General features: G+C 40.5%; 1 protein-coding gene across 4 annotated transcripts in view; it reads right to left on the bottom strand.

The window, feature by feature from the left end:
• Positions 1-24721, bottom strand: part of VTI1A (vesicle transport through interaction with t-SNAREs 1A) — a 360713-nt gene that overhangs the window by 333865 nt on the left and 2127 nt on the right. For all 4 annotated transcript variants that reach the window (XM_058672073.1, XM_012925468.2, XM_058672074.1 and 1 more), the window contains exons 2-3: positions 17178-17236; positions 11543-11653 (exon numbers count right to left, since the gene is read on the bottom strand). In XM_058672073.1, coding sequence (XP_058528056.1) covers positions 11543-11653; positions 17178-17236 — 170 coding nt within the window. The remainder of the gene's footprint in view (positions 1-11542; positions 11654-17177; positions 17237-24721) is intronic.

Below are 24721 nucleotides of genomic sequence, written 5' to 3'. Positions count from 1 at the left end.
CCAGTCATCTGTATGTACCTCACTCCACTCACCATATTAAAATTACTAAGGCTATGGATAATGTGCTACATTCATCTTGTGGTTCCTGACACAATGTTTGGTGCATAATATATTCTAAATATGTGTAAGTTGTTTAGAGTAGCCCACACCAAAACAACAAATTGTTGGAAATCACCAAAACTAACATTCACCTTAATAAGGTGAATAAAGAGGATTAACTTGAAATGTTCCTTTCTCAGCTTCCTCATGTTTTTTAATCGAAAGGGGTTTTTATTCTTGATATTTCTTTTACTACTTGGAGCCAGATTTAGTCATTTTAGTTTTTTACTGCATTATTTCTAACTAGGCACTGCACTATCTGATGTGTGCTACTTACCTGTCTGTAGGTGTGTTAAAGACAATTTTTGCTCGATAATATTTAACAGACACATCCTCTTTCTCCTCTTTCTGCCAGCATGGTGTCGGTTAGGTCAGTGCCTGGCCTAGCCAAGACAGCGACTTCTCAGAGGTCTGGGCAGTTCCCGTTCTCAGAAACTCTCCAGGTTCACTCAACGAGTGTTCTGAACACTGAATGAGAAGTCAGTGCAAGTACAACTCCAAGTGGTAATACAGTGTAAAATTATATAAAATAACATAGAACTCTACTTTTCTTTTTCACTGTACTACCACAAGGTCAGGGAGAAACCTTGCTTGCTGTTACGATAGATTAATTTCTAAAATATCTTTTACAAAGTAAAATGTGCGAGGTTACAAAAGCAATCCAACTTAGAAGGCCATACCTGAGAACACAATGGGAGATTTCATGTTCCAGTCCTTTGTGTGAGCTTCCAGTCGGTCCACTGAGGTACTGAGATGCTTTACATTTTTAGAATATTTAAGAATCTTCTGGCCTTGAGAAAACTTTAACCTATCAACTTCATATGATTATTGTATATTCACAAGAAAGCCACTGATTAAAAAATAGTGTAATTCTCAAAATATTTTTACATTTATTAATTCTAGTTGATGTCTGGTAATCCACTAAAAATATATTTCCACCTTATTTCAACTATTTTTCAGAATCATTTATTTATTTTATTTTAAATTGGAAGGAAGGAAGGCGTGCGAGAGAGACAGAATGGGAACACTTCTAACTGCTGACTCTGCCCACTGCCCACAGACACCAGCAATGAGCCAGGCTGAAGCCAGGAGCCAGGAACCCAGCTGAGTGCCAGGCCAAACGTGTGAGCCAACACCAGGCGCTTCCCAGATCACATTAGCAGGAAGCTAGAATCTGGAGCTAGAGCCAGGACTTGCAATCGGACACTTCGACAGGGATGGAGGGGACCTATGCCGATGTTCACACTCTACATTTAGTATCTTAATGGACTCTCACGCATATTATCTTATTGTGATTGAAACTTTCGCATATGAAAACTACAGGGCAGCATGCATGAGCCACACACCTGGGGTCTCAAGCATATAGGCCTGTGACTTCCTTGCTTGGTAACGTGGTCCTAGACCAAACATCACCCACATATAATATAAGAAAAATATGGGACTAACCATTTCTAGAAAATGTCTCATAAATATTTACGTAATATTTTTAAGTGTAAAGATTTCAAATAGGCACCCTGTATCAGACAGCACTTCAAAAAGATAATATCAAATAACAATCTTCTAAGAAATCAGGGAAAAAAATTAAACTTCTCTAAAACAAAAATATAAACCTGCAAGATCGCTGCCTTGGAGGAAGCAATTTTTTTAAGCTTTATTTTAAAAAAATCACATTTCTATAAATAAGACAACTCTAGCCTTGCTTCAGTTGAAATATATTTGTTTATCAAACATTAAAATAGGGACCCGCGTGATTGCCTAGTGGCTAAAGTCCCTGCCTTGCATGTGCCGGGATCACACACTTGTTTGTGTTCCAGCGCCCAGCTTCCCATCCAGATCCCTGCTTCTGGCCTGGGAAACCAGTTGAGGATGGCCCAAAGCCTTGGCACCCTGAACCCACATAGAAGACCTGGAAGAAGCTCCTGTCTCCTGGCTTCGGATCAGCTCAGCTTTCACCATTGCGGCCACTTGGTGAGTGAATCAGCAGATAGATCTTCCTCTCTGTCTCTCCTCTTCTTTGTATACCTGACTTCCTAATAAAAATAAAATAAATCTTAAAAAAAAAATAAGATTGGTCCTGGCACTGTAGCCTGATGGCTAAAGTCTTCTCCTTGCAACTGCCAGGATCCAATACGGGTGTTAGTTCTGGTCCCGGCCGCTTCACTTTCCATCCAGCTCTCTGCCTTTGGCCTGGAAGGGCAGTGCAGGACATCCCAAAGTCTTGGGACCCTGCCCCTGCCCCTGCATGGGAAACCCGGAGGAGGCTTCCGGCTCCTGGCTTCAGATTGGCCCAGCTCCTGCCACTGTGGCTGCTTGGGGAGTGAACCTGTGGACAAAGGATCTTTCTCTTTTTATCTCCTCTATGTATATCTGCCTTTCCAATAAAAACACATAAATTTTTAAAAACTATCAAAATAAGAAAACAGTGAAACAAAAAAAGGTTAGTTGTTCAATACGCAAAGTAAAAGGTTTGCCAGACAAAAATTCAGGAGGGATTCAGAACAGCATCCATTTTAATGTTTAAAATTTTAAGAAATGCATTTCATTTCAGTAACTGAACATTTCACAAGGCCAATGCTATGTGGTATGACTTTCCAAAGCATAAAGCATGATATCCTCTATTTTCAGAATGAATTAGAGTTGAAACCAATGAAAAAAAATTGTAATGAATGAGATAAAACTCCATTTCACAGATTTTCTCCTCTAAGATAGTGGTAACTGGTTTCAATCTTTAACATAATACATTGGAGTCTCCTATACTAGAGCTTGGTCAGCATTAGTTTACAAATGCATTGCAAAGACACGAGAGCCTCAGGACTGAAGAGCACACACCAGGATAGTCCATTTCCCGAAGCTTCCCGATTCACCTGAGCATTCAGGCCATTTCTAGCAAAGGTTTTCCATTCATGATGATCAACTTTCGATAAGAAAATCCAACCAAGCAATTTGGCTCTGCACTTATTATGTTTTTCCTTTTAAATAGTATTTTTTTCAATGTTGGTAACTTGAGGCTATGAACTCAAACAAAACATCATAAGCAAAAAAGTGAGAACATCTGTACACATTGTCCATTTTTGCTTATGTTTGTCAGGACATAAAATCAACAGCAAAGTGTAACAAAATCCACTGCCTGTTCCCGTTAACTTCTCATACTACAAAGCTTCCAACACTGATAGAGGAAACTGTCCAACCAGCTCCTCTTACTCAGTTTGAAAGCCTTCAACCTAGCGATCCGCCGGGGTTCAGTCCTCAGCACAGCTGCCTGAACACTCGTTGAAGTTTTTAACTAAAGTCAAAAATGCCTAAACCAAGTTGTGCTGTGAGCCACACACATGGAGAAGAAGGTAAAAGATGATACTAGTGAAATGAAAAGTAACTAAAGACTCATGAAAGATGAAATTAGAAGAAAATTAGAATCGTGATATCGTCATTTCAAGTTGCTAACTATGAAACAGTTTAGCAAAGCACAAAATTGGACAGACTTGATTTGAATATCCTAAAAGTCTGTCCTAAGGTTGAACTCTGGCTGAGCTATGGCACTAGACATTGCAGGGCTGGGTTCCTGGATCAATGGAGGGTAAGTCCTGAGAGGACAGGCAACGAACGGAAGCCCTCGGGTCTTGGAATCACCACCTTGAGGTGTATTCAGCAACCACAGCCAAGTTTCTTGTCCTCCATTCAATGTGTGACAAGCATTACGGCAGTGACTGGCAAGTTCTTTCATAAAAGGCAGTTCATTCAAAAGCAAATTAGCCATTTTTCTTTTCATATAATATATGAAAAAAAACATATTTTAAAGGGAAAATTGAGTTGAAGTTTTGTCTTAGGAGTTGCGTGGTATTTTTCCCAGAGAAATGACACTAGGGTTCAACAAGTCTTGGTAACGCAGTCCCAGGTCAGACTACGATGTCCTGACCACAGGACAGGTTCGAAGCAACCAGCAGAAAAGTTTACTATTTATGAGGAAACAATTTAACATTAAAACAGAGCTGGCTTTTTGACTATGGCAATTAGCTTCTTCATGTTCCGAACACCAAATAACATTTTCCTATTAATTTTTAAACCAATGTGGCTTTAACTTAAAATAAACTGTACATCAAAAGAATGGAAAATAAACAGCCAGGAACACAATTTGACGAATTGGATTTATTTAGTTTATTTATCTAAACAGGGACCATTGGATCCCTTTAATAGGCTGACAGTTGCACTGGGCTGGTTAATAAAACATTCAACACAGTGTCTTCAGCCAATATAGAAATGCAAATCCCACCAGAAATATTTTATTCATGAGGCGGTAATTTCAGTTACTACCATAGTTTTTTTTTAAAAGATGGCACACTGCAAACAAACATTGCCATCTAGTGGCCAAGGCCAATTTCAGGATTCAAGAATCCTACCTGTTTCTCTTCATTTCCCAGGTGGATCATCATGGCTAGGCAAAATAAGCTAAGAACAGAGAAGCTGATAATAATGTGTTAAGTCATTTAAGAAGAACTGTAAGCAGAGATAATGTTAAAACTAATATATTTTATATACAACAGTACTTCCAAAAGTTCATGGAAAACAAAACTTTATTTTGGTGCAAAAGCAGTATTGAAAACCAGACATGAGAAAGGTCTACAAAACCCCCGACAGCTAGAACTGATGAAGTCATAACAAAAATATGCTACTTCTACCACAAAGTAGCACTGTAACTTTAATTCCAATCATGAAAAAAAAAAACTGCCAAAGAGACAAGGAAAAAAATTATAATGAAGTTGTAAAATTAATCAGGAATCTGGCACCAAGTTTAGGAAAATGCACACAACCATGGCTGTTTAAGCGCATTAAACACACATATCTATACCAGCACACATTTTAACTTCACAGTGACTAGGGTGGACAGAGAAGTTACTTTTGTAGGATGTAAAACCATATAGTGACTAATGGCAATGGTTTCAAGATCAAGGAATTCATCATTAAAGTCACACAGGTTAGAAAAAAAAAAACCACCAGAATTTCCAAAGTACAAAAAATCTACTAAGGTCTTCCTCAAATTCAGCACCCAAGAGCAACAATAAAATACTTAACGTGTAATACTCCTTCACTCACATCCACATGGTGGCGACCAGGGTCTAAAGCAAGAACATCTTACAGCCTCTTGCAACAGGAGACCAGAGCAACAAACAAGCATACAAAGGGGCCCAGAGGTCACTGCTGATGGACCAGTACAGACTTCTGGCTTCTTCCCAGCCAGCTGAGTCTGTTTCCTGCATCAGCTCTTGGAATTAAGGCAGACTCTTTTTTTTTTTAAAGATTTATTTTTTTTATTTTTATTACAAAGTCAGATATACTGAGAGGAGCAGAGACAGAGAGGAAGTGGAGCCGCCGGGATCAGAACCAGCGGCCATATGGGATCAAGGCGAGGACCCCAGCCACTAGGCCACGCTGCCGAGCCCAAGACAGACTCTTAAGAGTAGGTTTACCATGGTCAAAGACTGGGATAAGAATCCCACACAGGCAGCCAATTCCATTACGATTTTTACACAAGTTCTCCCAGTGGGACCTTGGCACTTTAAAAAATCATTTTTCTTAAGAAAATGATTCTAAACAGGAAAAATATTGAATGTGCATATGCAGAGAACATGTGAATTTAGCAATGCATTCCTATTCAGATGATCAAAAGAAACTTTAGTTTCTGATTTTAAATGTTTGGAATGCGTAAGAGTTCAATGTTAGACCAAATACTGACAGTCGTGCGCATCCTTTTCCCTTATCAACACTAATAAAATCCTGTGAATTATTTCAGGAAAAAAATCTCTTTTATAGTTCATTCTGGAGTCGGTAAAATCCCCATGATCACAGATAATAATAGTATCTTTCTTCGACAATATTTGAGGATTAAATGAGTGATGTACATAAGCTCTGCTTTATTTCTTAAATCACATTCTACTACAGACAAGATCTGGAGAAAGAGCAAAAATGTTCTCATGAATCGAGATAAAAATGTCGCCCCTGGCACCGTTCAGGCAGAGCTATGAAACTGTTGATGCCTTTGCCTTGGAAATCCACTTTCTCAGATCCTGGCTAATGTCGTTTAAACATGCTCACGACAGCACAAGAAACTATCGAGAGAGCAAATGTAAATATATCAGGGATTGGGTTAGCTAATCTCATTCAGTGAAATATTACACACTCGTTAAAAACAATCATTTATATTGAAATCTCATTTATAGAAATGAGAAATATCAATGATAGAATCATGTATTTAAAAAAGAAAAAAGGGAACACTGCATCATTATTATGTAAAGTGAAACAATAAATTATGCAAAGGAAAGCAGGAGGACAGACTGGCAGGAAACCAATCAAAACACAGAAGATGGGTGTGGGGGGGGGGTCAGTAAGAATAAGGACTTTTTAAATAAAATTTCAGCTCCTCTTCATTTGTTTTTAGAAGTCTTAACATAACCTATTTTTACATGGAATCAAAGAATAAATATAATGTTTTAAAATATCACACATACTAAGCACACATAGTGAAGGGAATTTCTTTGCACAGATAGTTTGGTCTAGCCCGGGTTTCTCATTTCTTTTGACAATGTACTTCATAAGCTGCTGCAACAAGGGTTAACTGATGCTATAACCATCACATATTACCACTGAGACTACCTGCATCTCTAAAGCATGCATTTGTAGGTTCCTATATCCTCTACAGCAACAGAAATAAAATGTCCCAGGAAGCCATGGGTATGAGAAAGACAAAATACAAACAAAAACATCAAGGTCTTGACCTTTTCACAAAATTCAAAATTTACAATCAACTTTGTCATTTCTTTTACTTTTTAGCCTCACACACACACACACACACACACACACACACACACAAAATACATGGGTTCTGACTTCACTCATAAGCTCAAATACTCAAGTTGCCCATTCACCTATGAAAAGAGAGAGTGCAGGTAGTAGCAGTAAAAGCTTCAAGCTGTTCCACAACATCCTTTGAACCCTGACCTAAGGGACCAACTCCGAGAGTCTGCAGGTAGTTGGATTTCTAGGACCACTTAGCCTCACTGCTGCGACTGTCAATAGAAGTGCCATTCTCTGATGTACGCAGCTTTGCACTGGGAGCGGGTCGAACAATCACATCACATAGTCTGCCAAACAGGAAAAGGACAGCATTCGGGCAGCACTGACCCAAGATAGAAGTGAACTTGAGACTAGGGTTAAAAAGCTCTACTTCTAACATTTACTACAGGCTAATCCTCCACCCCAAATCCTTCTGTGTGTGCATGTGTGTGTCTTAAAGGAAGATCAGCTTTGTCACGAGAAAGAAAAGGAATATGCAGCTATACAAATCAACCACGAGATGGTGCTAGCATGATTCGACAACACCAAAGGTAAGGAAAGCATTGCACACGTCATGTGTTGCTGAGCTCTGGAACCCAGTAAACCACCCACTTCACCAGTTCCTTTCTTCTGCTACTTAAAGTGACGTGTTCGAGCATCTCAGAGATTTTCAGGGTTTTTGTTTGTTTGTTTGTTTATATAAGTTTAAAGGTTTTTTGTTTGCTTGATTTTATTTTCTTAAAAATCAAGTAATAAACTTGAAAATAATTCTCAACCCTATTTTCATTTCCTTTTTGGCTGGTTCACTTTCTTGAACCATTCTAGCAAGATAAAGTCCTAGAAAATTAGTACTATCACTGAAAGAAAAAATTGCAAGAATAGTTTTAGGACATCAATCCTTTTTTTTTTTTTTTTTTTTTAGAAAAAGCTATTTTCAGGGCCCCGTATGATGGCTCAATTGACTAATCCTCCATCTTTAAGTACCAGGATCCCACTGAGTTACCTAAAAATATAATAAGCTGCAAAAATCATTTAAATTCTGAGAAAACTTTCAGAAGAAAAGGTTTTTAATTCCTGGGGTGAATTTTGTGCTGAAGACCTAACCCCTGGTGCTGGGACTGTTGACTATTTGGAAATAGCATCAGCCAAGCTAAAACCATTAGTGTGGGTCTTAATTTAATATGACGAGCATCCTTATTAGAAAACTGGGACACGGGCCCGGCGGCGTGGCCTAGCGGCTAAAGTCCTCGCCTTGAACGCCCTGGGATCCCATATGGGCGCCGGTTCTAATCCGGGCAGCTCCACTTCCCATCCAGCTCCCTGCTTGTGGCCTGGGAAAGCAGGGCAGGACGGCCCAAAGTCTTGGGACCCTGCACCCGCGTGGGAGACCTGGAAGAGGTTCCTGGTTCCCGGCATCGGATCGGCGCGCACTGGCCCGTTGCGGCTCACTTGGGGAGTGAAACATCGGACGGAAGATCTTCCTCTCTGTCTCTCCTCCTCTCTGCATATCCGGCTTTCCAATAATAATACAAAAAAAAGAAAGAAAAGAAAACTGGGACACACGCATGTGCTGACAAGCAGAGGAAGTCCATGCATACACCCAAAGCCCGCTCCTACACCTACAGCCTCCTCAATGCCGAAAACCAAGATTCTGTCGTGTGAGACCACATTGTGAGGTGCTGTGTCACTGGAAGCTCTAGCCAAACAATACACTTAGCTTTTCTAGGATACATGAGGAAATCTTGGGAAAAGAGTTCCACAAGACTTTGGTAAGCAAAATAAAATAATTCCTAAGTATTTTACTTTACCTTCACCCTTACGACCGGATATTGGATAGAATTTCCTAACTAGTGCCTAGCACAGTGGTCTAGTGGCTGAATCCTCACCTTGCACATGCTGAGATCCCATATGGGCACCAGTTCATATCCCAGCTGCTCCACTTCCTTTTCAGCTCCCTGCTTGTGGCCTGGGAAAGCAGTAAAGGAAGAAGTTCCTGGTTTCAGATCAGCTCAGCTCTAGCCATTGCAGCCACTTGGGGAATGAATCAGTGGACGAAAGATCTTTCTTTCTGTCTTTCTCTCTGTAAATCTTTCCCTCAATAAAATAAGTGAATGAATGAATTAATCTTAAAAAAAAAAGAAGAAAAAATCCTAAGCATATATCTGAGTTGACAAACTCTCAAATCAATCGGGTCTTCTCACCATTTCTCATATTCTAGCTGGGAAAGTCATCCTTTCACCAGCTGGACAGAGCTTCATACAGCACAGAGCGTGGGAGCCAGGCATCATTTTATTCTCAGGATTTTCAGTGCATCAAGGATTCCATGTTTTTAAAATTAATACAATTAGAGATTAAATGGCAACTGTATCAGACACTAATGAAATCCATCTTGACTTCTCAGAAAAATACCTAATAATCCATAAAGCCAAATCACTCAATTTCCAGAGGCTAGCAGGAATTCTCAGGTGTCCCACTGCCATTGTCTTTGTAGTGGAAAGGTACAATGGAGTCTAGAAGGTGAATTTCCAGAAGTAAACCAGCTTGAATCTAGAGCAAAGATGGAAAAATCACTTCAAATTCTTGACTTTCCTTATGGATCTGGACCCCAGATTTAAAAATACAGATGATTTATGTGCAAACACATAATTCTTGTTGCTCATAGGTGGTTCAGGAATTTCTTCATCTGTACTTTTTTTTTTAATGAGAAATATGTGAAGTTTGAATTAGTGATTAAAATCCTATTTTCTATGCCAGCCTATCCAGAGCAGCTGGTCATTCCTCTGTTAACTTCTTTATTTTCCAATCATCAGCAATGCTTCAAAAAATGTTTCTGAAGATTTATTTTTATTGGAAACACAGATTTAAAGAGAGAAGGAGATACAGAAAGATCTTTCGTCTGCTGGTTCACTCCCCAAGTGGCTGCACTGCCCAGAGTAGAGCCAATCCAAACCCAGGAGCTTCTTCTAGGTCTCCCATGCAGGCACAGGGTCCCAAGGCTTTGGGTGGTCCTGTGCTGCTTTCCCAGGTCACAAGCAGGAAGCTAGACGGGAAGTAGGGCAGCCGTGACACAAACCTGCGCCAATACAGGATCCCGTGGATGCAAGGCAAGGATTCAGCCACTAGGCAATTACACCATGCTCTCAAACATATTTTTATCTGTACTTTCTATTTTCAATTATGATGGAATAGACTTAGCATAAAATAGCCATCTTAATCATTTTTTTAATAACTTTGTGTTCATTTCATTTATTTAAAGGACAGAGATACCTAGACATCTCTTGTTTACCAGTTCCCTCTTCCAATGCCTGCAACAGTGGGAGGTGAGCCAGGCTGCAGCCAGGAACTGGGAACTCCATCTGAGCCTTCCATGTTGGTGGAAGGTACTATGACCTGCTGCCTCTCAGGACACACAGCAGCAGGAAGCTGGGCAGGGGTGGACCGAACCCCAGCTCCCTAATCAGGAACATGGGTCACAAGTGATCTTAAGTGCAGTGCCAAACGCCTTCCCATCAGCCATTTTTAAATAGTAATTGAGTAGCATTCACATAATTTAGCATTCACATAAATTTAATGTGCAGAATTTTTCATTTCATAAAACTAAAGCTCTATGCTCATTAAGTCACAACTCTCCACTACCATTGGCAACCGCCAATTTATTTTCTGTTTCTACGAATTCTATGGCATTAGATACCTCACATGCGTATTAGTAAAATTATATTTGTTTTTGTGACTGGCTTATTTTCACCTAGCATATGTCCTCAAGGTTCACCATTCTATGACATGTGCTGGAACTTCCTTTCAAATGCTAAAAAGTATCCCACGCTGTGTACATGCAGTGCGTTTATACATTCCCCCACCAGTGGACACCAGGATGGCATCCTCCCCCTAAGAAAACGGGTGTGTGGATATTTCTGAGACTCTGCTATTCTTCTGCCGACCTCTGTAACAAAAAGTGAAAGTGGTGTTTCTATTTCTAATTACTGATAAGGTGTAACCGCATCCTTTTAAGTTCACAGTCTTATAATTGTTATCAAATGGGTAGAAGAGAAAGCAAGGTTGATAGCAAGAAAAAGATATATGTGTGTGTGTATAGCATTACTTCTAGAAATTACTATTGAACATAGTTCTTAAATTCAGAGTGACTCTAATAAAAAAAAATTTTAAGACTCTAATAAAGTCTGTGGAGATTATTCCAGAAAAAAAATGTGTACACAGAAAAGTGCACTGAAAAGTACAGAGAGCAGATACGGAGCCTCTGGAAGTTCATGCACACAGACGGCTTCTAGGAGAAGACAGACGGTGTAATGCCAGAAGCTGGTCGTCAGAACGCTAATAAAGGCTAAATACCAATAAAGACTACTCCGACTCAAGGGACCACATGATTTGGATCTATCCAGGAGCCATTAATATGATATGCTGCCCAATTCTACCATTAGCTATCTCTGTAACCATGTTCAGAGCTGTAACTGATGAATAATGAAGGCCGTAGCTTGTCTTTTACGAGAATCCCTGAAGACTGCATTTAATATTGATTGAGGCATAGCGAGGAAACAATTAAAAAGCCTAAGTGAAAATGTAGCTTAAAAATCAGCATATGTAACAATGGAATTTGACTCACAAAGTCGGCTTCGAGTTTTCCCATCTCTTGCTTGTAGCTCCTCATTCTGTTGCTGTACATCCCTCGACTTTGGGGTGGCACCTCTCGGACTTCTAAATCCATTTGCTCAAGCTACACAGAGGAAAGAAAAATAGGAATGAAACCAAACCATTCATGTCCTCTTTATCCCCCTGAAAAACTACAAGGTAAGAGCTGAAAGGATTTCATTTTAAATAAAGCACTGAATACCCACTATCAAATAACACAGTAGGTTATTTTGTGCTTAATTTTTATTTGGTACAAGTTACTGAGTTCTTGCCAACTGACACAGTTCTAAAGAAATTGCCATGAACTACTTTGAAAACATATGAATTAATACTTTCATTTCATTTCATTTCAATTTCCTTGGAAGAGTCCATCATTCAGTTGTACTGGTCTGGGCTTCTGACCATGAACCTCAAGAACTATGGATGATAAATCCAATCATTACGGCATGTAGCTAATCCATGAACATGAGTTCAGTGTACTCATTTGGGGAAATTTCATCGGGAATGTCTTTTCTGATGAGGAAAACCAATGATCTCAACCTCCAGTCAACTCCTTCTATTTAATAATCATGCTGATAAAATTATAACACACTATGCCGGAGTCCAGCTCTGGCCGAGTTTGGAGCTAGAGAAGGGTGTGTGGAGTCGGTGATAAGACATGGACACTGTCACTTGGTGCCCTCTTGTAACAGCTCGAGAAAAAGCTGTCCTTTTTATTTACTCAGACGCATCACAAGCCTCTGCACAATCGTTTGGTTGTTCTATTTTTACTTCATGACTAAGTGGGCATGCACAGATGTTTCGTTATTTCATTTTTTACTTCATGGTCAACCAGGTGCTCTTAAAGATACCATAATCATTTTCTTCAAAGAAGCCATTATTCATTCTTCAGTAGTAGCCACTGGGCGACAGCCAGGACTCCAAGACCAAGGCACATGCGACTACCTACTAATTAGTAATATATTCCTACTATATTTCTATTTCCACAACTTGCCCATCATTTAATGGGAGAAATATGTTACAAGGGGAAAAACGTAAACCTCCAAGACAAAAGTTTCAAATATTAAATCCCCCTACAATTACAGGCTCTATAACCCCATAAACAATCAAACAATAATCAAAAGCCTATCTCTATATTAATAAAATCACGCTATAATTCCTCCAGTTAAAGAATTATAAAAGTGGCTAAAACAGCTACATTTTCTATGCTCTAAAGAGTGTCCATGCAAAAAGGGGGTGAGACTGTGTCAAGGTGGTCAGAGAGAAATCCGCTGGGCCCTGCCAAACAGGTGAGCCGTTCTCTTCACACCTTTGTCATCCACATCAACTGAATGGACCCCAGCAACGCTACATTATACAAAGTACACTGAAAACATAGCAGGACATTTTGGAACTGGCACTTGTTTCATGCAGCACCTTGGCAACACAGGAGATTTCATAATGGTTCTGAGCAGTAGTCTTCAGTCAGTTATGTTCGTTCTTATAAGCTCTGCTACTTACTGATCATGGAAACTTTGGAAGGTGTCTTAACACCTCTGTGCTTTACTGTCCTCACTTCTAAAAATACCTGTCCTTGGGCAGCTGTGAAGATTAACTGAAGTAATTCCCCTAATGTGCTTAGGATACTGTCTTACATGGTGATTGCTATGTTAAAGTTAACTATAATAATGTGATCACCGGTGATGAAGGCAAAATATAGCTAGCACCATCAAAAGAAGCACAGGTAGCTTACTTGTACATGGTGAAATGAAATAAAATAAAACAAAGCAAAATAAAATAGGGCCTGGGATGATGGCTCGGTGGCTAAAATCCTCACCTTGCATGCACCAGGATCCATATGGGCACATATTCATGTCCTCACTGCTCCAATTCCCCTCTACCTCTCTGCTCGTGGCCTGGGAAAACAGTAAAGGACGGCCCAAAGCCTTGGGACCCTGCCCCTGCGTAGGAGACCCAGAAGCTCCTGGCTCCTGGCTTCAGATCGGGCCATAGTAGCCATTTGGGGAGTGAATCCACAGATGGAAGAGCTTTCCGTCTCTCCTTCTCTCTGTAAATTTGTCTTTCTGTATATCTGACTTTCCAATAAAAATAAATACATTTTTAAATAAATCAACTCAAGATTCAAAGAATCAACAAGTGTACTACTAATGATTACCCTGTCAACTAGAGGAAAAGTGGCCTGGCTGGTACTTTGTCATAAAATATTCAGTCCTTGGGGCCAGTGTTATATTACAGCAGGTTAAGATACCACGAGCAGCACCACATCCCACAGGGGTGTCAGTTAGGGTCCGAATGCCCCAGTTCCCATCCAGTCCCTTCCAGCACACCTGGAAAGGCAGCAGAAGATTGTATCCATGTGATGGATGCAGAGAAAGTTCCTGGCTCCTGGCTTCAGCCTGGTTCACCCCTGGCCATTGTGGCCATTGGGAAGTGAGCTAGCAGATGGAAGACTTCCCTGTCTCTTCCTCTGTTTCTCTCCTTTTGGTAACTCTGCATTTTGAACAAATCTTTAAATAAAAAAAATTTCTTCAGTCCTTTTACTTGAAGGCCAGGAAGCGTGAGAAAAGCGTTGAATATAAAAAGAACGAAGAGAAAACTGCTAAACAACAATAATAGAAACTTTCCAAGGAAGGGAAATCTTGGACAGTGTGGAGATCTGTGATGAAGCTGTCACTGAAGACTCGGGTGGCAGCAGCCGGGACAGCTAAGGGCAGGGCCTCAGGCACACCAAAGCAGCAGGTGCTGATGGCTGGGGACGAACCAGCCAAGCACTGGGAAAGCATCTTCTCTACAGTTCTGTTGGTTAGCCCCTGAAGACTTAGGGCCATGTTTCCTACACAAAGGGGATTAGCAGCCACCCAAACCTTAGTTCCTCCTAAAGCTGTAGCTCCTCATGCATATTCCTGTTAACACTGATACTCAGATAAACCTGGGAAATAACTCTAGTCTCCAGCTGTCCCCTAGAGTCCCTTTGTAGTTATGCATATTGGCTTTAGCCTACTTAAAGAGTTGAAAGTTCTTGCTGGCCAGGATGTGGAGAAAAAGGTACCCTATTCCATTGTTGGCAGGCATACAGACTTGTGCAGCCACTATGGAAGTCAGTATGCACAGTGCTCAGACAACTGAAAATTGACCACTATGAGCCAGCTATCCCACTTCTGGGAATATATCCAAACGAAGTGAAATGTGCATGAGAAAGCAACCTGCATCCCTGTATTTAGCAGGACAATCCATAATAGCAAAGACATGGAAACAACCCAGAAGCCTGTCAAAAGAGGAGTGGATAAAGATACTGTGGCACATTTACTCTATGGTATACTACACAACCATTAAAAAGAATGAAATTCCACATTTGCAACAAAGTGTTTCCAACCAGAAACTATTCTGCTCAGTGAAATAAGCCAGACCCCAAAGGACAAACATCGTATGTTCTCTCTGACATAAGGCAACCTTTATGCAAAATATAAACCAAACAGATATACAGGTAAACAAGTATGTGCATATATTCTCATAGGTGAACTGTATAATGGAGACCAGCATAGTGAGAAATTAAGATATTCCGCAGTAGGCATCTCTAATCCCGAAAAAAGAACTTTCAGTAAAACTGTTAAATATACCTTGACAATTTGATACCAGATTTTCTATCATTGCCTATACCTACAAAGCCATGATACACTTAAATAGCAAACTGTTGAACTTTTGACTATTGTAATAAAATGGGAGAAAGTGGTGGGTGGGGGAGAAACAGAAAGGAGGATGGGGAGGAGAACGTGGGACTCTACCTATAGAACTGTATCATAAATAATAATAATAATAATGATAATACACAAAAAGTTGAAGACTCTAAAGAGAAACAGATCCAAGATTTTTTAAAATTTCCACCTGCAATTCTATCTAAGCTACTGTTTATCAAATGTATTTGAAGAGATAATTTCAATTAAAACGAATTTTGAGGACTGTCCAAAGTACATTAGTAAGCAGAACTGAGCGACTACCAGGTTGCCCTTCAGTAGTTAAAAAAGCAACTCATTCATTAGGACCCTGATACATGGTAACAAGTTCAATTATATTTGCAGCAGGTTTCTAAAACTAAAAACTGGGACTCAATATTTAATATCATTTCCCAGATGTACAAGCTTACTTCTATAAAAAAGCAGTGGCCAAACTACTGCTCAGGATTAGCACATCAGTACCAGCCCTTAGTGTCCCATTCAACAAGGGATGTGAGCTCAGACAAGTTACCCTATCTTTCTAAGCCTCAGCATCCCTATTTATACAATGAAGATATTCAGAGAGTCATCACTGTAAAATTCTTGGTCCCCAAGCAGGGCTTGTTGGATATGCCAAGAAGAAGCTTCCTGGTCACTCCATCCAGGCAACTGTTGGAAAGTATAGACAGCAACCTTGAAGGTGAAAATAATGTGTCCTTTTGTAACAAAGAACACAGGCTACCATAAAGTGGTACATTTCTCAGGATAATGGTCTTTCAAAAAAAAAAAAAAGATGTGCTTAATTTTATTCTAATGGCAGATTTACAGAGAGTAGGAAACACAGAGAGAAAGACAGATCTTCCATCCACTGAATCACTCTCCAAGTGGTTGCAACTGCTGGAGCTGGGCTTATCTGAAGCCAGGAGTCAGGAGCTTCTTTCTAGGTCTTCCATGTGGGTGCAGGAGCCCAAGCACTTAGGCCATTCTGCACTGTTTTTCCAAGTCATAAGCAGGGAGCTGGACTGGAAGTGGAGCATCCAGGCCCATACAGGATACCAACACCATAGCACTGGCCCCAGGATAATGTTCTTTTCCTATATACTGCTGTGTAAATATCCATCCAGACCCATGCGCATTACCTATGTGAGAATTGAGGTTCTGGGGACTGAAGCAACCAAGCTGAATCTTACAGCTGCGTTGTTATAGTAAGTCTTTTATCTTCTGACCTGGGAGCATCGTGACTTCTCCAAGCATTCACAAAATTAACTTGAAAGTATGAAAAATTCTTAGACCTTTCATTTTTTTTTTTTTTTTTGTTAACAAATAGCACTAACAGGGTTTTGTGAGAAAAGTACATATCGCAAAGCAAGCAATATGTTTGCACTTTTTTTACATTTACCTGTTTATAAAAGGCAGAGTGCTGGAGATCTTTGTTCTGCTGATTCACTCCCCAAATGGCCACAATGGCCAGGCTGGTTCAGGCTAAAGCTAGAAGCCTAGAACTTCTATTGCTTTCCTAAGCACATCAGCAGGGAGTCAGATTGGAAGTAGAGCTGCAGGAATTGGAATCAGGTTCTAATAAGAGAGACTGGCATTGCAACTGGCAGTTTAACTTGCAAAGCCATAGTGATAGCCCCACAAGTAATATGCTTAATGACAATGCATGGTGGCCAGGATACATTTAACCAAGAGGTTCAATTTTAACTACCTGTACCAAAAGGAATAAAATCTTAAAACAAAAAATATTATTAAATTCTCAAAATCTCATTATTTTTTAACTATATAAAATGATAATCAGTAATTTTCACACACCCACATTATCTGAAACAGGCTACGGGCTGGTATCAGCTTAAAGGGCTCTGGACGTGGACTAAAGCACATTAGCAAGGCTGGACATACCAGTTCCTTTGCTTCTTCCAGCTGTTTCTCCACATTTGCAACCATCTGTTTCTTCTCATCTGAAATAAACAAGAGTACCAGTAAGCTGCTAAGGACACAAACAAATTTAATATTTAAATGTTCTATTTTTATGTACTTTTCTCATTCTGGTCAATCACATTAGCGAATACAAGGCAAATGAGCGCATCATTCCTCGGTGAGTTAGAAATCAAGCCACTGGTTTCAGCACATCTAGGATCTAATTCCACAGAACATTAGTCATTAGAGACATTACACATGTTTAAGACCTACTTATATAATTTTGTCTTTTAAAGAAAAATCATGTCAACATGGGTTGGATATGTTGGGGGGAGGTTGGGTGGAGGTAGACACCTGTCAGGAGGAGAAAAGCCAGATTTCTAGAGAAAGGAGAGTAAACCTTTGTCCTCTCTGCTAAAGATGAGGACACGGCATCCTCAGGCTAGCCCTAAGGGGACAGTCGCCCTGCAGTGGTCAAAGTGAAGGCAGCTTTTGGAAAGAAAGCCAAGACAGAGAGCAGTTAGTTAATTTTCAGTCTAAAGAACTGAAAGTTTTCCTTTCACTCTATCACAGTTTGGTTTCATTCATGGAAGGATTTTTTTTAAACTTTATTCAACATTTTGTTTATGTCACATGAAACACACTTAATGCAACTTACTAATAAAATAAATTGGGAAATCTGCAGAGCTTGCAATAGGCACAACTCTTTTTAGTTGACAATGCTTCAGAAAGCTAGTTAATCTTCAATGAGGAATATTTTGGAGAAACCATCTTAGTAGAATACAGTTATATTCTGCTTATCCGAATTCCTCCGATTTATTACTCCGAAATTGGGAGAGAATGCATGTCACCTAAAATATTTTGTATATTCTGTTTTTCCTGAAGAAAAACACACATTTGGAGTTTGAACTCAGCAAGAGTCCTTCTCTTAAAAAAAGTTAAATCTACATATAGCCAGATTAGAAATTTAATATATTCCTAAATTTATTTGCTTCTATAGCATTGAAGTCCTTCAAACATCCCCTCACAGAGTAGAATAGCACTGTATTTTTTTTAAATGTTTATTTTGATTGGAAAGTCAGATACATATAGAGAAGGAGAGACAGAAAGATCTTTCACCCACTGATTCACTTCCCAAGCGGCTGCAATGGGCAGAATTGAGCCAATCTAAAACCTGGAGCCAGAAGCTTCTTCCAGATCTCCACATGGACGCAGGTTCCCAAAGTTTGGGGCCCGTCCTCTACTGCTTCCCCAGGCCACAAACAGGGAGGGAGCTGGATGGGAAGTGGAGTAGTGGGTACATGAACTGATGCCCATATGGGATCCTGGTGCATGTAAGGCGAGAACTTTAGCTATTAGGCTACTGAGATGGGCCCAGCACTGTGTTTCTTAAATAATACAGAAACCAACATAAAACAAAGCCATGCTGGATTAGAAGTGAGACTGTATTTACACATCAGAGGGAACACCTGTTCCTAGGGTATTCAGTTGTTCAGGAAGTCCATGTCTTGGAAAGACTAGTCTGAATCAGTTTTCCTCATTGACATAACAAAGCAATGCAAGGTGCCTCCTTTGATCTGGATTGCCTTTGCTACTGCTGCTCTCTCTTTTCACCTACATTACTATCTTGAAGGCAAGGGTTTCCCTTCCTCCTTTCTCCACCCTCTCCGCATAATCTAACTCCTGCCCCCACCCTTCCACAAACATGAGAGTTACGAAAATGAATAACCTTTCCTTTACTCGTCTTGATTGGCACTCTCTGGACCTGCTTTTACTGGGTCCGGTGGCTTCTGCCACTCTTCACCTATTCTGTGACCTCTTCATCTCCTGGCCTCCAGGACAGCCTGATCTTGGGATTCTCCTAAAGGCTCACTTTGGTCTCGGTGTCCTCTGCTAGCATCCTCTTTTTCAGCTGATCTTTAAAATGCTAGTGTTTCTTGGAGTTCAATCATTAAATTTCTTCTCTTACAACTACACGTCCATGGGCAATTTCACCCAACTATTCTCAATTTATGCTTTTTTCATCCTAATCTTTTACCTCTGATTGCAACAGTATTTATAAGTCTCCAACTTTTTTTTATTAAATATTTATTTTTATTGACTAGGTAGATTTGCAGAGAGAAGGAGAGACAGAAAGATCTTCCATCCACTGGTTCACTCCCCAAGTGGACAGCCAGAGCTGAGCTGACCCGAAGCCAGGAGCCAAGAGCTTCCTCTGGGTCTCCAAGGGAACCATCCCAACACAATCCACTCCACTTTCTATCACATCTCTCAGACTGAGTCTTAATAAGGTAATATGAATCATTTACAGAAAACAAATCTTTAATTTTAAATTCTGACCTATGAATTTTACATTCATTCTTATATTATGGTTAAATTTAGTATAAACTATAAAAATGTTAGCACTGAAATTTTCAACAAAAACCTGCCTTAATAATGAACACTTGAAGAACTGGGAGGAGTACTGAATGCAAAACTGGAGGAACATTTTAAAAATCAAGAATTGTGGCAAGTTAAAAGACAAAGTGAAAACTAAGATGAATGAACAGGTGGAAGAATCTCCAAGATGGGGATGACAATGACGTATAGATTCTGACCAAAGTGTCAGATATTTTACATTCAGTTTTCAGTAGCTACAAGCAAAAGGTGTTACCACGGTTTGAACAGCCGCTCCCATTAGTTGCAACCTAATTTGTCCACATAGGCCATTGTTTGACAGTGGGGATTGTGCCTCTTTGATGACATCATTGAGCACGGTAGTCCAGCCTCATTCAAATATGCAGAGTACTTCCTAAACCCAGTGCTCTAGTATGCCTGTGATAGCAGCCTGGAAGTCTGGCACGCAGCTGCGTACAGCCTGGAAGTCTTGGCACAGTTCGGGGAAGATTAACTGCTGCCTTTTTATACAGAAGCCCTTCCATTGCTTCTAAGAGTTACTCCGTCTGCAGATTCTAAGACCAAAGAAAATGTCAGTGCTACTGAGAATAGCGTCTCCGCTGGGGGTGGGGGGCGGGGCGGGAATCATGAAGTTCAAACCCAATTGTGTGACTCGGGAGGAAGTGTCACTGCACTGGTTGTCTTGGCCACCACCGCATGAAGACCAAGAAGAAGCTGTTCAGACTTTCAATGACCTGTGTGACCTGATCGAAAGTAATTACCCAGTCGTTCTTGGCCCAAACAAAACCAATCTGCCCAAGATATTCAGTATAATTGCAGAGGGAGAAATGCACGACGCAATTAAACGTGAAGACCCGTGTGCCAAGGACCTTGGCTACCCTGGTTTGTAAGGTCCGGACTTCTGGAGGACTGCGAGTGCATCGGCCAGCTCAGCCCGGAGCAGCAGGCTGCCAGCCAGGAGCTCCTGCAACTGGCCTGAAGGGCTTGGTAACACCCACCGCGAAACTAACTCCAAAAAAAGGCTGACCCTTTTGATTTAGGTTTCTTTGCTTTGTTTTTCAGCAAAGTAGAACGGTAGAGTTGTGTAGGCCATTCTCCCGGGGAGCTACAGCAGGTGGAAGAGCACTGTGTTGCCCAGTGAGCCCACGGGTTCCTCTCACACCATTCAAGAGTTCCCTGTCAGCCCTAGAGTAGTGCTGAAGACTGTTTTTCTATTGGTGTAACCTACTCGAGCGAAGGGAAAGGGAAAGAAAATTTTTTCTCATTAATCATAAGGATTTTAAGAAAAAACAGATCAGTTGCTCAGTGCAGATGTGTGAAACCAACTGCTCTACACCTAGTGTTCGTTCCAATAACTGGAGAATGAGTTCTTTGGTAGGGTAGGAAGCGACCTACCCAGAGCAGTAGACCCAAAAGTTGAAAAACCTAGTGGGAAATAGCAAGCATGACGATGTCCTATTTGATTCCACTTTTCAGTTCTTTTTCCCAAAAGACTAAGTCCGGTGACTCAGCGTAGAGGCCATTGAGCCTTCAGCCCTTGAATGTGAAATGTTATTGGCATGTCTGGCAGTAGTCTCACTCACTCCTCAATAAACAAAGGTGAAACACACACACACACACACACACACACACACACACACAGACACAAAACCTGTAAAATTCAGTACTGTCGGGCCTGGCGCGGTAGCCCAGCAGCTAAAGTTCTTACCTTGCATGGGCTAGGATCCCATATACGCACCGGTTCTGATCCCGGTGGCTCTGCTTTCCATCCAGCTCCTTGCTTGTGGCCTGGGAAAGCAGTCAAAGATGGCCCAAAGACTTGGGACCCTGCACCCATGTGGGAGACCCAGAAGAAGCTCCTGGCTCCTGGCTTCAGATCAGATCGGCTCTAGCCATTGAGGCCACTTGGGGAGTGAATCAACGGATGGAAGATCTTCCTCTCTGTCTCTCTTCCTCTCTGTACATTTGACTTTTCAATAAGAATAAAATAAATCCTTTAAAAAAATCAATACTGTCTGGCTTTGATTCATTTAATGTTTTTTTCCTCTAAGAATGATCTAGTTTTTTAAAAGTAGTCCTTTGGCTCTGAACGGTTCCCTGGCCATGCTTTCCTTATACAATTCAAATAAGGATTTCTAGTTTTTATCATCTTCTGCTTTGATTTATGCTAAGTTATGATATACTTTTCCGTTTGCAGTTGATATTCTTTTAAAAGTCTACAAATTTTTCAACCAATATTTGTTTTTGCTGGAATTGTTTTAGTTAGATTTAAAAATTTTTTGGATTTGAAATTTTCATTGCAACTTGTAATTGCTATAGAGCCACACATAGCTTCTGAACTCAAATGTGATGATGTGTGTAATGGCTGGTGTTGCTTCAAATTTCAGTGGAACGTGTGAGTGTTTTTACGTGTTAGCCTCACAACAGTACATGACTTGCTATTGTTTTCCTTAACTATTTTTTTTCCTAAGGGACATTTTAACTTTTTACAACACAGTCTTTTGCCATTTCTGCCTGTCCAAATCCCACCTACCCTTTCAGGGAGTCTTCTGAGCTTCCGTCTCGTCTCCCTGAATTCCTGAAGCGTGTTGCTCTGCTGCAGGGGTCCAAACATCAGCAGAAGCGAGTCGACTGCCATCCCCCTTTGGTCTCATCTCCACTCCCTGAAGATAAGTACCCCGGACACATCTTTGTCTCAGGCACACACTTAGCAAAGAGAGCTGAACATGGTAGGGACTTACTAAGCACTTACTGAATAAGAACCACTCTAAGAACTCCACAAAAAAAAAAAAAAAAAAAAAAAAAAAAGCTGAGAAATGTAAAACTGATGCCAATGAGGACAAATAAATCCTGATACTTGAAATGATAAGTTGCTGTTTCTGAAAAGCCTGCAAATTGGGAGGTCATTTCCTCACAGAATTCATTTCCTGGTAGCACTGTCATAATCATGTCACCGAGACACCTCTGATGCACTCCCTACAGCCCAGCTCACATCATGAAGGATTTAAAAGGTGACAAATCTGAGGGAGTCATCCAGCCAGCATGACGACTCCCCTTTGAATGGCTTGTTCCCTGTTTACTAACAGCTGTTATTACTCAGCAGGTCGCTCTTCATCTATGCTACCACACACAGTCCTCAAACAACACCCAGGTACAGACATACACACATGTATGTGTGGGTATGTATACACCTACTCTGTTTAAACATGAAAAGAACTCCATAAATGCTTAATTTTTTATGAGATGTAACTGGGTCACTGTTATCAGCTGTTTTCTGCACGTGTTCAACTGGAAAACTTGGATCTTGCCTAGGAACTCTTACACTGACTGGTGAGGTAGACTGGTTCCTAATTCGGAGCAAACCCCAGGATTACAACCGGAATTATACCTTCAGATCCAACTCTCCAGACCAACAGGAACAAGTAACATAAGTTGTACATGCAATATCAACGTTCCTGGGAGTCTAGTTACAAAAGTAAGAGAATGAAATTATTTCTAATGACACTTTAATGTTGATAAGTTTTTAATGGAATATATCAGAAATATTTCCCTTTGGCCATAACCACATTTCAAGTGCTCAGCAGCTGACTGTAGATACTACAACTCTACAGCTGTGTGTTATAAGCAAACCACAAGATTCACAAATAAAAGCAGTCTCTTGTGAATTCTCTCACTACAACAAACTTGCAATGCTAAGACATAACCATGGAATCACACTCATGGCTTCCTCCATACCTGGCCATGTCTGGCCAGTCCCCTCAATCTTCAGGGCTCGTCGCGCACTAACAATCAAGCATTTCCTTCCAGAAAGAACCCCTATCTTGCCCTCACCATTTTCATTATCGAGTCATTCCTTGATTGCCTCTGAGCTCAAAGTCCAATTCCGGCTTTATATCCAAAAGTCCTTTATCACTTACCTCTCTCCAAATGTGGGTGATCAAGAAAACTTCACCTAATTCTAGGAACAAAAAGGAAGCAAGACCTCATGCCTAAGGTTCCTTCTATAGTCCAAAAAACGTTAGCAGCCTGAAGGGCTAGGTTGTGGCCAGCACTAACAGCGGCAACAGTAACACAAGGAGCTAGCCAACCACACTTTCTCTGCACAAGAGCTGCACCCATGCGACACACCTTAATGCCACTGGACTTTTACCACACTGGAAGGTTCAAACTACTGCTCTTCACCCCATTTCACAGATGGAGGTCTAGCATTCTGCCTGGGTCACACATGTAGTAAACAGTAGACCTGGGATTCTCAACAGCTTTGCGAGTGGCCTGCGTCTTAACCACTTCCCTGTGATCTCTCGGCACACTTCCAACTATAATCACCAAGAAACAGGAGGCACACTAGACCGTTTTCTCGCTGTAGGGTGAAACAGCAGAGTAATTTGGGTGGAGACCCCTGAGAGGGAAGCTTGCCTAATGGATCTGCTCTCACTTAGGAATGCAACCCCATCACACGAAACCAATCAGGTATTAATTCTGGCTTCTGCTTATGCACGTTCCAAGTTTCCCACAGAAAAAAAAAATCAGTAAAATAAATTTTCAAATATGGCACTAGCAACATATTAGTTAGGGTCTTATCCATCTCAACAGTCCAACAACTACAATTAGTTACGATTCAAGCACTGTAGGAACAGTCTATTTTGTTTAATAACAAAGAAATCAATCTCCCTTTATAAAATAAAACTTTTAAATGTTCAGATTTTTCTATTCTCTTTGGAAATAACACTAACACATCATACATGCACAGGAAAAAAGTAAACATGCTAGCTGCAATTTAAATCAATATACTGGGAGAAATGAATTATGCAGCAATTTAAATCAATTAATATACTGGGAGAAATGAATTATTTTGGCTCAAAAGTTTTATCCAATTTTTAACCTCAATTCAGGCAAATTACAGTTCACCTTTGCTCGGGTAAGTCTGGATGAGCACCACAAGGGCTAACGGTGCCTGCAGAGAATGTGGCTATAATAGCTTGTAATCACATTGCTTTTGTCAAGGTTGAGCATATTATTTTCTCTCATTCTACAGAGAAGCATCTGAAATTTTTAGCTACAAGGATATACTTTTTGCCTTTCCCTATTATTTCATCTTGAAATAATTATTATCTTTCAATTATCTGAGT

This window comes from Ochotona princeps, chromosome 13 (assembly GCF_030435755.1).
Source record: "Ochotona princeps isolate mOchPri1 chromosome 13, mOchPri1.hap1, whole genome shotgun sequence".
In the NCBI taxonomy this organism is placed as follows: domain Eukaryota; kingdom Metazoa; phylum Chordata; class Mammalia; order Lagomorpha; family Ochotonidae; genus Ochotona; species Ochotona princeps.
The sequence above is the reverse complement of the archived record's forward strand: the minus strand, read 5'-3'. Positions and strand labels throughout refer to the sequence as shown.